At 48.5% G+C, this 13,432-nt stretch overlaps 1 protein-coding gene across 1 annotated transcript in view; it reads left to right on the top strand.

Moving 5' to 3' along the window:
* The window catches only part of WDFY4 (WDFY family member 4), a 191,490-nt gene that overhangs the window by 157,897 nt on the left and 20,161 nt on the right, over positions 1-13,432 (top strand). The window contains exons 49-53 of the mRNA XM_077930700.1: positions 423-540; positions 3,253-3,362; positions 8,275-8,428; positions 11,253-11,344; positions 11,995-12,207. Of these exons, the coding sequence (XP_077786826.1) occupies positions 423-540; positions 3,253-3,362; positions 8,275-8,428; positions 11,253-11,344; positions 11,995-12,207 (687 nt within the window). The remainder of the gene's footprint in view (positions 1-422; positions 541-3,252; positions 3,363-8,274; positions 8,429-11,252; positions 11,345-11,994; positions 12,208-13,432) is intronic.

The raw sequence follows: 13,432 nt of genomic DNA, 5'->3' as shown, positions 1-13,432 counted from the left end.
ATTTTGACGTGCTTTCGAACTGCTAGGTTGGCAGGAGCAGGGACCGAGCAACGGGAGCTCACCCTGTCGCAGGGATTCGAACTGCCGACCTTCTGATTGGCAAGTCCTAGGCTCTGTGGTTTAACCCACAGCGCCACCTGCGTCCTGTAATGGGGTCCAGTATATTCTAAATATTACTTTTTGTTGGCTGAGCCTCAATTTAAGATCCAGAGACACCCTTGTTATAAAACAGTTTCCCACTGTGTGGTTGAAACGGAGATCAAGGTGAGTCTTCACTCTCCCAAGCCTACCATTCTTTCGTAGGTGGAGTGGGGTGTGTGTGTTTCGGTGTCTTGCTGTTGGGCTGATTTGTCGGGGATTAGCGTTGCCCCCTTGCTGTGTTTTGCCTGTGTGAGAAAGATCTATTTGTGTTTACGTGCCAGACTCTGGACCTTACCAATCCCAGCGCCTTTCGCGACTTCACCAAGCCCATGGGGGCGCAAACCAGAGAGAGGAAAAGGAAATTTCTCCAGCGTTACGAAGAAGTAGAGAAGAGCGAAGGTATTTGTCCCATTTCTACCCCCACTTTCTGTATACGTTGGGAAGAACCAGGAGTATAAATTATACTCCTGTTTCTTTCCAACTTTATACTGTATAATGTGGTTATGATGTGGTACTGCACCAGCAATTACTAGGCCAGGGGTAGGCAAATTAAGGCCTGGGGGCCAGATGTGGTCCAATCGCCTTCTCAATCCGGCCTGCGGATGGTCTGGGAATCAGCGTGTTTTTACATGAGTAGAATGTGTGCTTTTATTTAAAATGCATCTCTGGGTTATTTGTGGGGCATAGGAATTCATTCACTCCCCCCCCCCAAAATATATAGTCTGACCCACCCCATGGCTGAAAAAGGTTGCTGACCCCTGTACTAGGCAATAAGTTGTCAAGGAGCTGTCAAGAAGCCAGGTCATCCACAGGGCAGGCACACACACAGGAGGCAATTAGCTCTTTATTAACAGAAAATAACAACACAGCAGAGTCCTCTGGTTCACCATAATCCAGCTAAGATGTTGCTGAAACTGACCACTAGCTCCACTCTTCCCTCTCTAGCCTTTTCTCTGGATCATAGCTGTCAACTTACAGATTTGAAAATAAGGGACCAGCAGCCTTGAAAATAAGGGACCAGCAGCCAAAATAAAGGACCTGCAGCCTTACCTGTTCCAGGCACTCCAGTCTTCCTGTCCTCCTGCAGTCTGGTCAAACTCATGCTGGTAGCTCTGAGAACACTGTCCAACCAACTTTGTAACCAGAGGTTCAACTGAATAGAATCTGAATCACATGCACCACAAGGCCTATGCAGCCTCAACTTAAGATGGCTCCCCGGCCTGGCTTTGCACTGCAAAGTTTGCAGCAGCACGTGCAACAAAATGGCGTCCAGCATTCAAAAACACCCTCAGCTTGCATTAACTAGCCACACACAAGGCATGCAAGCTCCACCCCCCAGTTTTTCTTAGACTTCTTATTGGGTGAGCAACACAGCCAAGCAACACAGTTGAAGCCTCCCTCCTCCCTGGCCGGCAGGGAGGGAGGGAGGGAGAGGAGCTGCTTCCTTTGAAATTTAAGGGACATCATTTCAGGGACATCCATCAATAAGGGACAGCAGCGGGACATGGCACTGGAATAAGGGATTGTCCCTTCAAATAAGGGACACTTGGCAGCTATGCTCTGGATCCCGACCAAGTAGACGAAGGCTGCATCGAGGGGCTGGGCTCCTCCTCTGGGCCTGTCTGACCCATTCCTCAGCAATGTGCAGGACTCTCCTTGATCGGGGTGTCATCAAGGGGGAGGCAAATCAGGACTGGAACTGTCCTGCTGCTGTGAAAAGGGCCAACTCTAACTCCTCTCTATCTGAGTCTGCACTTATACTGTGGCTCTCAGCCTCTAAGCTTGTCCTAGAAGGCCCTCCTTCTCCTGACCTCCCTCCCTTGATCACTCAATCCCCCGGCTTCTAGCACCTCCCAGCTCGTCTCTTCAGCAGACTACTCTTCAGTGTTCCACCACCAGGGCCGTCTTAACTATAGGCGTTAGGGGTGCAGGGCACCCGGGCACCAGGCTCTCAGGGACACCAGGCTGAGAGTCCGGGGTCCGAGAGTTTGAGCCCGGGGAAGAGCCCACCTGCCGGAGCTCCGTGGCGGGTTCTTCTGCTGCGGGCAGCTCTGCGCCGCAAGTTCAGGGGGGAGCAAGCCAGCGAGGCATTGAGGTAGCTGGCGTCTGGCTCTGTCCTCCTGCGTGCCTGGGATTGGCATAGGGCCTCTGTGCCCTGCTCTGCCCTGCCTGCGCACCTCAACTATTAAGTAGTGGGTAGACACAGCAGACGACACAGAGATTTCTCCAAGTAGTTCTTTATAAGTAAGCTGGAACTGAACTGAACAGCAAACAGCTCAGCCGGCCTGCTTTTATAGGCAGCCGGCTGTCAACATTGCAACAACAGCCCAGGGTTTCCCGCCTAAATTAACTTATGTGGACCTGAGTGAAAACTATATACACAATGCTTCAATGCATAACATCAATGGCCGGCCCAAAGCACGTTGCCTTAAAAAAGGTAAACAACTCTGGGCAACCTGCGGGGGGGGGGGTCATCTCCTTCTGTGCCCTCCATGGGGGGCCCTTCGGCAGGAGGCTCCCACCACTCTGCCTCATCCAGCCAGTTCCTAATGTAAATGGCCCTGCAACCCCTTTGCCATTCCTAAAGGTGGGGTACACTTTGGATCACGGTTCTTCCGGGCATTTATTTAAACTTATTGACTTCTGAAATTTTTAGCCCATCTTTCACTAGCTAGCAGATATTCCCAAGCTTATGAAAGGCAAATACAGTGGTACCTCGGGATACAGACGCTTCAGGTTACAGACTCCGCTAACCCAGAAATAGTACCTCGGGTTAAGAACTTTGCTTCAGGATGAGAACAGAAATCACGCGGTGGTGGTGCAGCAGCAGCACCAGCGGGAGGCCCCATTAGCTAAAGTGGTGCTTCAGGTTAAGAACAGTTTCAGGTTAAGAACGGACCTCCAGAACGAATTAAGTTCTTAACCCAAGGTACCACTGTATATATTTTTAAAGGGAAGACCTTGGGCTGTCCTATGCTCAGGCATATGACTGCCTTTATCTCCTAGAGAGCTGGTGCAATTGAGATCTGGCCAGTCAAGGTATGGCAGGCCTTTGAATGTCACATGTGGTAATTGTAGTTTGCAAAATAGCTAATGGATCCACATTTGCAGGTAACCTCTCAGCCCAGTGCCATTACTGCACCCACTACTCTTCGGCAATCATTGTGGCCTCCTACCTGGTTCGCATGGAGCCATTCAACCAGATCTTCTGCTCATTGCAGGTAGGCGATCGACTTCCATGCAGGGCTGGTTGCAGCCAAAATTGTGAATACGATGATGAAATCCTGCACTTAAGCCATCCCAACCCCCCTACGTTGACTGTCCCTTGGCAACTCTGGCCGCAATTGTGTGTTTGTGGAGGGTTGACAAGAGTCCCACAGGTGTAGCAAACTGGAAAATCTTGGGGCATGCTACTGTTGTTGGCACCTGTCTGCCTGGGGAGACAACGAAGGAATATTCTGTTGAGGCTCAGCTCAAACTGTTGGAAGGTTGCTCTAGTTGTAAAGACCGATTTGGGAAGTTTTTAATGGTTGATGTTTTAAATATTTTGTGGGGAGCTACCCAGAGCGGCCGGGACGACCCAATCAGATGGGCAGCATATAAATAATAAAGTAAGTAAAGTAAATAATAAAATAAGTAAAGAGTTTAATTCTAAACCAATAATATTAGTACCTGCGACTTTGAAAAGCAATTAATTTTTGCTTATCTGTAAATTGAATTGTTAATTTTTTTATGATATTGTGATATTAAATAGAAGTGAATGTTTCCCCCCCCCAAAGAATTGCTTCTATTTCTTCTTCTTCTTCTTCTTCTTCTTCTTCTTCTTCTTCTTCTTCTTCTTCTTCTTCTTCTTCTTCTTCTTCTTCTTCATGTTTTCTTGCAGCCAAGGCAGATGAAGGTGTAATCTTGTGCTGCTGCAGGTGCCCCATGCTGTTTCTTCTCTCTGCGCTCCTCCCAACAAGAAGAAATACCTTGGTGCATCTGCATCAGCACAACTGGACGCCTTCATCTGCCCCAGCTGCAAGACATGTCTCTCCCTTATTGGTCTCTACAGCCACAGCAGGGCTATGCACAAGGACGGAATTACAGGTGTCTGACAACCTCAAAAGTTGTGTCTCAATGGACAGGCCTTTAATGCTGTATCTCATACCCTCTAACATTTCTCTGATGAAAATAGAGACGTCCCGTTCCATAATGATAATTTTACTATTTATACCCTGCCCATCTGACTAGGTTTCTCCAGCCACTCTGGGTTGCTTCCAACATTAAACATTTTTTTTAAAAAAACTTCCCTATACAGGATTGCCTTCAGACAGCTTGGGGAAAAGACAATTCCATACCTTCTAGGGTTGCCATACATCCGGAATTTCCCAGATGCACTCGGAATACTGTGGTCGAAAGCAGTGTCTGGGAAATAAATAATATTCCATTCAAAAAGAGCATTTTCTTTTTTTGAACTTAAGGTGACGCTGTGGGTTAAACCACAGAGCCTAGGGCTTGCCGATCAGAAGGTTGACGGTTCGAATCCCCATGACGGGGTGAGCTCCCGTTGCTCAGTCCCTGCTCCTGCCAACCTAGCAGTTCGAAAGCACATAAAAGTGCAAGTAGATCAATAGGTACCGCTCTGGTGGGAAGGTAAACGGCGTTTCCGTGCGCTGCTCTGGTTCGCCAGAAGGGGCTTAGTCATGCTGGCCACATGACCCGGAAGCTGTACGCCAGCTCCCTCGGCCAGTAAAGAGTGATGAGCACCGCAACCCCACCGCCACGACTGGACCTAATGGTCAGGGGTCCCTTTACCTTTAAGAAGGCCCTGCTCCTCTGCTACTTCTTCCTTCACCACCTGATTTTACCCCCTGCCCAACATCCCCCCCCCCCCACGCCGCAGGCTAATGGAGTAAAGCAGCTTCCCTTGGGGGTATTGCAGGGTTTTATTTCTTTCCAGAGAGCTCTGATTTCGACGTTCAGGGGTTAGAAGGGTTCAGGGTGGCCTGTCAAAGCCCCTGGGTTCGAATCCATGCCAGGCTCAGATGAACTGGGATAATAGCTAGGATAGTTAGCAGAGCTAAAAGGCTCTTATGTTGTGGGTTTGAGCCCCACGCTGGGCAAAAGATTCCTGCCTTGCAGAGGGTTGGAGAGGGTGGCTTATCCAAGTCTGGGGATGCAAATGTGTCTGCCAGCCACTTTAGCCCAGAGTCTGAATGTTTTGCAGCCATTCCTCCTAAAATAAGTAATGACCACTCCCTGCATAAAACAGGGGGCGTCTTTTGCGTGGACGCACGCAGCCCCTGGACCTGGAGCGGCTCCATCAGCACAGGCTTGGCTTTGCCTTCCCCCAGGTGGGATACCTGGAGGTCTCCACCTACCTCAGTCAGTTGTCCAATCCCACCTGGGGGAAGGGTTGCCAAGGAGACCAGGCCAGGTAGGGGAGGGACTACCTGCCCACACAATAGAGGGAGGATCTTACCTGGGAATCCTCACTTGGCTCCAGAGCTTCTCCCGCCCTACCGACCCTCAGTTAAGTCTTATTTTGCAGGTTAACTTTTCTTCACAGGTATGCAGGCGCTGCTACGTCAAGGTCGCTGGAAAGGAATTCCCCTGCATTGGCAGGTTTTGCCTTTCCCGTAGCAAAACGTCACAACTTTGGCGGTATCAGGCCTTGGGCGGAATCCTTTAGTCTATCTTCCTCTTTGCAGCGGCGATACCAGGGTTCCCCGTTAAAGGGGTTTTCTGAGGGGAGGCTTTGACCGTACGCCGAGAGGTCGTCATTGCTCTCCCCTGCGGTGGAGGCGTAACGGGGGCGGCTATCTCTGCTTGAACATATGTTCTCCACAGCCGGCCCATCTGCTCCCACACACTGGATAACCCTGATGTTCCCTAGATCCCTGGCTGGGGACTGGGGAGGGAGAACGCCCAATTCCTGAGCCAAGGTCTACCCACGTCTGAAACATAATAAAGTTGTGGCCAATTTAATCCCATAGCACGTTGTCTTGAGTCATTATTCGACATGACCGGGGGGCCGCCACCTGGGATCTGGGGGACTCCGCCTGTCCACGCAATGGCTGCAGGCTAGGAGAGTCCTGAATTCACATGTCTTAAATTGAGGAGAGAAGAGGCAGGAGGGGTTTTTTTGGTCTTGTTTTTGCTAACAGCTCATAAAGTTGTTGCGGCTTTCTCCCGTTCTTCCTTTCCGCATTCCAAGAGGAGGAGAGCCGACTAATTCTGATATAAATATATGCAAATACATTTATTAATATAAGAAATACTGCAAATCAGTTATTGCTTTCTTTATAAATAATACAGGCTTATGTTTAAAAAGATATTACTTCCTCCAAAATGCATTAGACAGCTGCAAAAAAATTACATTTTTCTAGATGGTAATATCTTTAACCGGATTTGCGGCACTAACAACATTTCCTATGTAGATATTATTTTTATTTAATACAGGTAACCTTTTTATTACGAATCACATTGTTTCTCTGGAGATTACCATCACCTTTCATAAAAGCTGTAAAAGCAGATGAAGAAGTGTCAGTCTAGGCACAGCTGTGTGTATGCAGATGAGATACACGCTTCGAAAAGAGACTTCAAGGAGAAACTTGTTAGCTTCTGGTTTCTAAATATGGTCTGCCTGTCTACTAACATGCTTCAGTTTTCCACTGAAATTTGACTCTGAGGGTTGATGTCTGTTAATGATTAACTTCGCAGTGACCTTGAAAGTAAGGCTTCTTTTGTTTCGCACTGACAGGACACACAGCAGACATCACTCCCTGCGATTAAGTACAAAATCTGACCTGGGCAGCCCAGCCGAGCCCAATGCTTGAATTACAGGGGTGGCGCTGTGGGTTAAACCACAGAGCCTAGGGCTTGCCGATCAGAAGGTCGGCGGTTCGAATCCCCGTGACAGGGTGAGCTCCCGTTGCTCGGTCCCTGCTCCTGCCAACCTAGCAGTTTGAAAGCACGTCCAAGTGCAAGTAGATAAATAGGTACCGCTCTGGCGGGAAGGTAAATGGCATTTCCGTGCGCTGCTCTGGTTTGCCAGAAGTGGCTTAGTCATGCTGGCCCCATGACCCGGAAGCTGTACGCCAGCTCCCTCGGCCAATAAAGCGAGATGAGCGCCGCAACCCCAGAGTCGGCTACGACTGGACCTAATAGGCAGGGGTCCCCTTACCTTTACCTTTACTCCCCTCTTTTGTGACGTCTCCCTTCCCACTGTTTTAAAATGACTTCAAAAGTTACAACTGGTGCAAAGTCAAGAGGACTTTTCCATTTCACTAATAATAATAATTAATAAATATTTTTTTTATTTATACCCCTCCCTTCCCAGTTCAAAAACCCGGCTCAAGGCAGCTAACAACAAATTTAAAACACTTAATTGTAAAAGCAGCATAAAATGCAGTATAAAAACATGAATAACAATAAAATTCAAAGTTCAGAAATCATTTTAGGGGAAATCCATCTAATAAGCATTAGATAATCCCCAGGGCTAGCTGGCTGAATTGGTCCAACTTGGGCCAGCGAGGAGGCCAGGGGAGAATTAGCTGTGGGGTCTCAGAGCGGGTGATCTTCATAAAAGGGGAGGGGGAGGGAAGAGAAGGGAAATAGAAGATCAGGCTGAATTCAAATTAAAGGCCAGGTGGAATAGCTCTGTCTTACAGGCCCGACGGGAGGGGGTTAAATCCTGAAGGGCCCTAGTCTCATGGGACAGAGCATTCCACCAGGTCAGAGCCATCACTGAAAAGGCCCTGGTGGGCTAAGGGCCCCCTATGATTTCATACCCTCTGACATTTCTCCCATGTAAATAGCAACATCCTGTTCCATACCCTCCAACATTCCTCTGATGAAAGTAGGGATTAAAAGCGGGACATTCCAGGATCAAACCAGAAACCGGGGCATCTTCTGTAAATCCGGGGTTGTCCCTGGACAATAGGGACACTTGGAGGGTCTGTAATTTGAGTAGTGTGCCAGTCATCAGGTTTGTGGTGGTGGCACCATCTTTCTCTGTCCAAAGAAACGAGAGTTTCTCAGCCAGTGATCATCAACCCCTGTAGGCAACACACATTTTCAAAGAGGGCAGGAAACTAACTCAGCCTTGCAACTTTCCCTGTCTCTCTCTCTTTCATCCCACCAACCAAGGGAGGCGGTTTTGATGTTGCCGAGAGAATGTTCCATAGCATGAAGAGCACCTGGGACTCGGCCTCAAGAGATAACATGACGGACGTGAGGGAGCTCATCCCTGAGTTTTTTTACCTCCCCGAATTCTTAACAAACTGCAACCAGTTTGCACTCGGTAAGTATTTATGCGCTGCTGAATTTTCGCCTGCAAATAATTTGGGAGCAAAAGTAACTTTGAGGAAGTTGAAATGTGCTGTTGGGGCTGGGAAAGGCCTTTCATATTCCCGCTGTCTTTTCATGCCAGCTTGCAACCCAGACCACTTACTCTCTTGGCAACATTTCCCCCCCACTCACATCGCACATCTAGTTGCAGGATTTCTTCCTGACAAGTGTGTCATGAATCGCAGAAGGAACGTGGTGATAATATAGTGCAGGGGCCAGCAAACTTTTTCAGCAGGGGGCCAGTCCACTGTCCCTCTTGTGGGGGTCCGAACCAATTTTTTGGGGGGGAAATGAACAAATTCCTATGCCCCACAAATAACCCAGAGATGCATTTTAAATAAAAGGGCACATTCTACTCATGTAAAAATATGCTGATTCCAGGACCGTCTGCGAGCCAGATTTAGAAGGCGATAGATCTGGATCCAGCCCCTGGGCCTTAGTTTGCCTACCCATGGTATAAAGGTAAAGGGACCCCTGACCATTGGGTCCAGTCGTGATCGACTCTGGGGTTGCGAACCAGAGCAGCGCACAGAAACGCCATTTACCTTCCCGCCGGAGAGGTACCTATTTATCTACTTGCACTTTGAGGTGCTTTTGAACTGCTAGCTTGGCAGGAGCAGGGACCGAGCAACGGGAGCTCACCCCGTCGTGGGGATTCGAACCGCTGACCTTCTGATCGGCAAGTCCTAGGCTCTGTGGTTTAGCCCACAGTGCCACCCGCGTCCCTACCCCTATAGTGCCATGTAAACAAATTAGAGTTTTAAAAAACTAGCTAGCCTTGCCCCCTCTGTCATGTGATCATGGCTGGTCTCACTGCCCACCACACACTGAAAGATGAACGCAGGGGTGCATCATTTGGGGGGGGGGTGCCAGGGGTGCTGCGGCCCCGGAGGCACAATTTTTAGGAGGAGCAAATCAGGCGCCCCCAGCACAGCCTGGGATGGCGTTCCCCTCCACAGGTGTCACCACACTGAGGGGGGGGGGGATCTGCCTACAAAGGGGCACTTTGGCTGGCCAGGCTCTCCCCTGTATGGGTGGGCAGGTGGCACTTTGCTCCAGTGGGGAGGTGGGCAACCTGCCAGCATACCCCTGGGTGTGTGTGCACACCTAGCTGCCCCGGGCACTGGCAACCAACGCTAAGCCACTGGTTGAATGTCTCCAACAGGGGTCTTGCATTCATGAAGGCTCCCTCTGCATTTTTGAACCTTGCACATTCTGGGTCCTGACTAGCCCAAGGAGCTCCACACTGCAGTTGTTTGCACCCCAATGTGCAGTGAGAACAATGTGCCCCAAAAATGTTATGGCCCTGCCAGGATGCCCATTGGAATGCATATTTTCCTGCTCCTTTCGACATCTAGTAAAGGTAAAGGGACCCCTGACCATTAGGTCCAGTCGTGACCGACTCTGGGGTTGCGGTGCTCATCTCACTTTATTGGCCGAGGGAGCCAGCGTACAGCTTCCGGGTCATGTGGCCAGCATGACTAAGCCGCTTCTGGCGAACCAGAGCAGCGCACGGAAACGCCGTTTACCTTCCTGCCGGAGCGGTACCTATTTATCTACTTGCACTTTGATGTGCTTTCGAACTGCTAGGTTGGCAGGAGCAGGGACCGAGCAACGGGAGCTCACCCCGTCACGGGGATTCGAACCACCGACCTTCTGATCAGCAAGTCCTAGACTCTGTGGTTTAACCCACAGCGCCACCCGCTTCCCTTCCTTTCAACATTCTAGACAGTCACAAATCTGTGCTCAGATGTGCATTTTTTAATCAGAGGTGCAGAGCTGCAAGGAGGAGCACAGACTCCATGCAGTCAGAAATCTTAGGAGGTAATATTCCTTGGCATATAATCCCAGCATCAACGGAAATATTCCCCCCCCCCCCCGCCCTGCTCCCACCTCCAAGATGATTGCATCACTGGCACAGTTCTCATTACTAAAACAAAATAAGGAAGGAGGCACACAACGCAATATGGTTAATGTAGTGTCTTGCCCAAGATGAACTAGATCAATTTCTGTTCATGAATAAGGATCTATGAAATGTGCTGTTCCACCCTTTGGATGAGCAGCAAAGAATCTCTCTTTGAGATCATTTATCATTTTGGAATGGTTTCTTCAGTGAGACTGAACAGTGTATTATTTGATTTACACACTTGTTGCGTTCCTGCTGTTACGCTGTCTGTTTCTTGTTTATATAATGCATTCTCAATTATTTCTAAACTATTTATGTTCCCCAGATGTATGAATTGTGTGGCACTGACATTTCAAAGTTGTATCTTTTTGCTATTATTATTTATGTATATCATTTCTATCTTACTGATTTCCTCCTCTTTCTTATGCAAATAATAATGTTACAGATTTTCTTTTGGGGGGACCCCTCTAACTCCTGGAAATTAATAAATGGTAGCATTTTGATTATTTGGGATGTGAAGCAAGACTCTCCTGGCTTCAGCAGAGAGGGAGAGCTGCGCAGCGCCCCTTCAGCCAAGCGGGAGGAGAAATGGAAGGGGCTCCGTTTCTCCTGCCGCTTCGCTGAAAGGGCGCTGAGCAGAGAGGGGGAGAATTTCTTTTTTCTTGTTCTCCCCCTCTAAAACAAGGTGCGTCCTATGGTCGGGTGCATCCTATAGAGCGAAAAATATGGTAAACCTGGTTCTCCCCAGCCTAATGTCAAAACTCTAAACCTGCCTTCTCCAACATGTCGTGGAAATGAGAGAGCTCATCAGCCTTCAGATAAGTTTAAACGATATTCAGGAATCAAATAATGTTTTTTTGGTCGCTTGCAGGAAGCTTGCAAGATGGAACCTCGCTGGGTGACGTGCTGTTGCCACCCTGGGCAGAAGGAAGCCCTCATAAGTTTATCAGCTTGCACAGACAGGTCAGTGTGACAAGGCATGCAGTTTGGATGTTTTGGGGGCTGATGGCCGATCAAAAATAGCACCACATATTTACGTTGAATTGGGTGCCTGCTAAATTTGCTTTCTGGCCCAGGAATAGTGATGGGGAGGATCCATGAAAATGTATATATTAACACTACCTTTTTTCTTTGTCTGCTGGCTACTGTTCACAGTCACTCAGCACTCCCTCAGCCCTAACTTTGGTGGTCAGTTTTATATCTGCTTCATTTATTCTCAAGAGATTTCAGTCAAACTTTGATGCGTTTATAGCTACAGTGGTACCTCGGGTTATATACACTTCAGGTTACATACGCTTCAGGTAACAGACTCCGCTAACCCAGAAATAGTGCTTCAGGTTAAGAACTTTGCTTCAGAATGAGAACAGAAATTGTGCTCTGGCGGCGCGGCGGCAGCAGGAGGCCCCATTAGCTAAAGTGGTGCTTCAGGTTAAGAACAGTTTCAGGTTAAGAACAGACCAAGCAATTTCTACATCTTGAGGGTTAACTCAGGGATTAGTGGTAGAGTCCACACTACTATGTGGGCATTCCAGTAAAAAGGACCCTTCCCACAAAGGCAAAATATAGGATGGTGTTTTCAGTAACAAGGTAACTCAGTGAGTATTGGGTTTCAGGCACTGGAGAGCGATTACGTCAGCAACCATATCCACCACTGGATAGACCTGATCTTTGGCTACAAGCAACGTGGCCCAGCTGCAGCGAAGGCTGTGAACGTCTTCCACCCCTATTTCTATGGGGATCAGGTGCACCCGGACAGCATCAGCGACCCACTCATCAAAAACACCGTCTTGGGGTTTGTCAGCAACTTCGGACAGATTCCGAAGCAGGTACAGTGCAGATGTGGGGGGGAAGTGAGTCACCAAGAGTCGAAAGCCTTCTCCAATTTGAATCCTGAGTGGGACGCAGAATTATAGGATTTTGCAGGATATCAACACCACTGATGATCTAACTTGGGGATGCATCTGGGCTCTAGGTGGTAGGGCACTCTACGAGTAAAGTCCTGATTTGTTTCTTTCATCTTCAGCAGGTAGACAGTGAATTGAATATCTACCTTGGCTGAGAGCTTTTGCATGGACGCTGTATGATTGAGGCTTTTTGAAATATAGAGAGTGGATTTCATGTTCTTTACTCAGCTCATAGTGGTGAGGAGGAATAAATGTTCCGCCCAAAGTATCTGCTTTATATACATTATTTACACAATGGGCTGCAAGTGATTGGCTAATTCCGGAATTCTCCTGTAGGCCAATCAGGTTGTGGATTCACTTCCACCTGGAGCTGGATTGGGTGGCTCCTGCAGACCAATCATACTGCTGCATTGTTCTAGGACCAATCAGACTGCTGCATTCTGAATCCTATTGTTCTAGTTCCAATCAGACTGCTGCATTTTGGATCCTATTGTTCTAGGACCAATCAGACTGCTGCATTTTGGATCCTATTCAACTCTGTACATAACACTTTTTAAGAGAAAGAGACAGCACAATTAGCCATGCGAGGTGCCTTGCATCACAAAATGAAGTTGTGTTTGCGGTTGTGTGTGTGTGTGTGTGTGTGTGTGTGCATCTCTTGTTGACTGTTGTTGACTCTCAACCTTCCACTGCTATTCTTAAGGAGCCTGTACTGAGATGCTGGTCCCCAGTTTCTCCAATCAGAGTTGACATATTTCCCTCCTTGGGGGCAGCCCCACTGCAATCCGTTTATTCCCAACCAGCTGGCACAAAGCAGCACTGGGAACAGAAATGCACACAGACGCAAGCGTTTGCAGCTCCCTGAGCTCTGATTTCTGAGCAGCCTGCATCTGGTCTCCCTTGTCCCACTTAGAATCTCTCGTGGTTGCCGATAACTTGGAAGCATCATCCCTGTGTCCTGTTTGAAGCTGATCTAAATGGTTTATCTGTATGGGGGCGAAAATCACAGCACTCGGCAAAGGCTATCAACGGAATACAAAGCCCTCCCATTTCCTTCCCCCTCCTTTTCCCCAGCCTTTTTCAAAGTGAGATGACTCTGCAAGGAGTTGCTGATAGCGTTCTCTGCAGAGCTTCTGCTGCAGGCAGA

Source organism: Podarcis muralis, chromosome 6, assembly GCF_964188315.1.
Source record: "Podarcis muralis chromosome 6, rPodMur119.hap1.1, whole genome shotgun sequence".
NCBI classification, from domain to species: domain Eukaryota; kingdom Metazoa; phylum Chordata; class Lepidosauria; order Squamata; family Lacertidae; genus Podarcis; species Podarcis muralis.
This window is presented reverse-complemented; position numbering and strand designations above follow the sequence as displayed.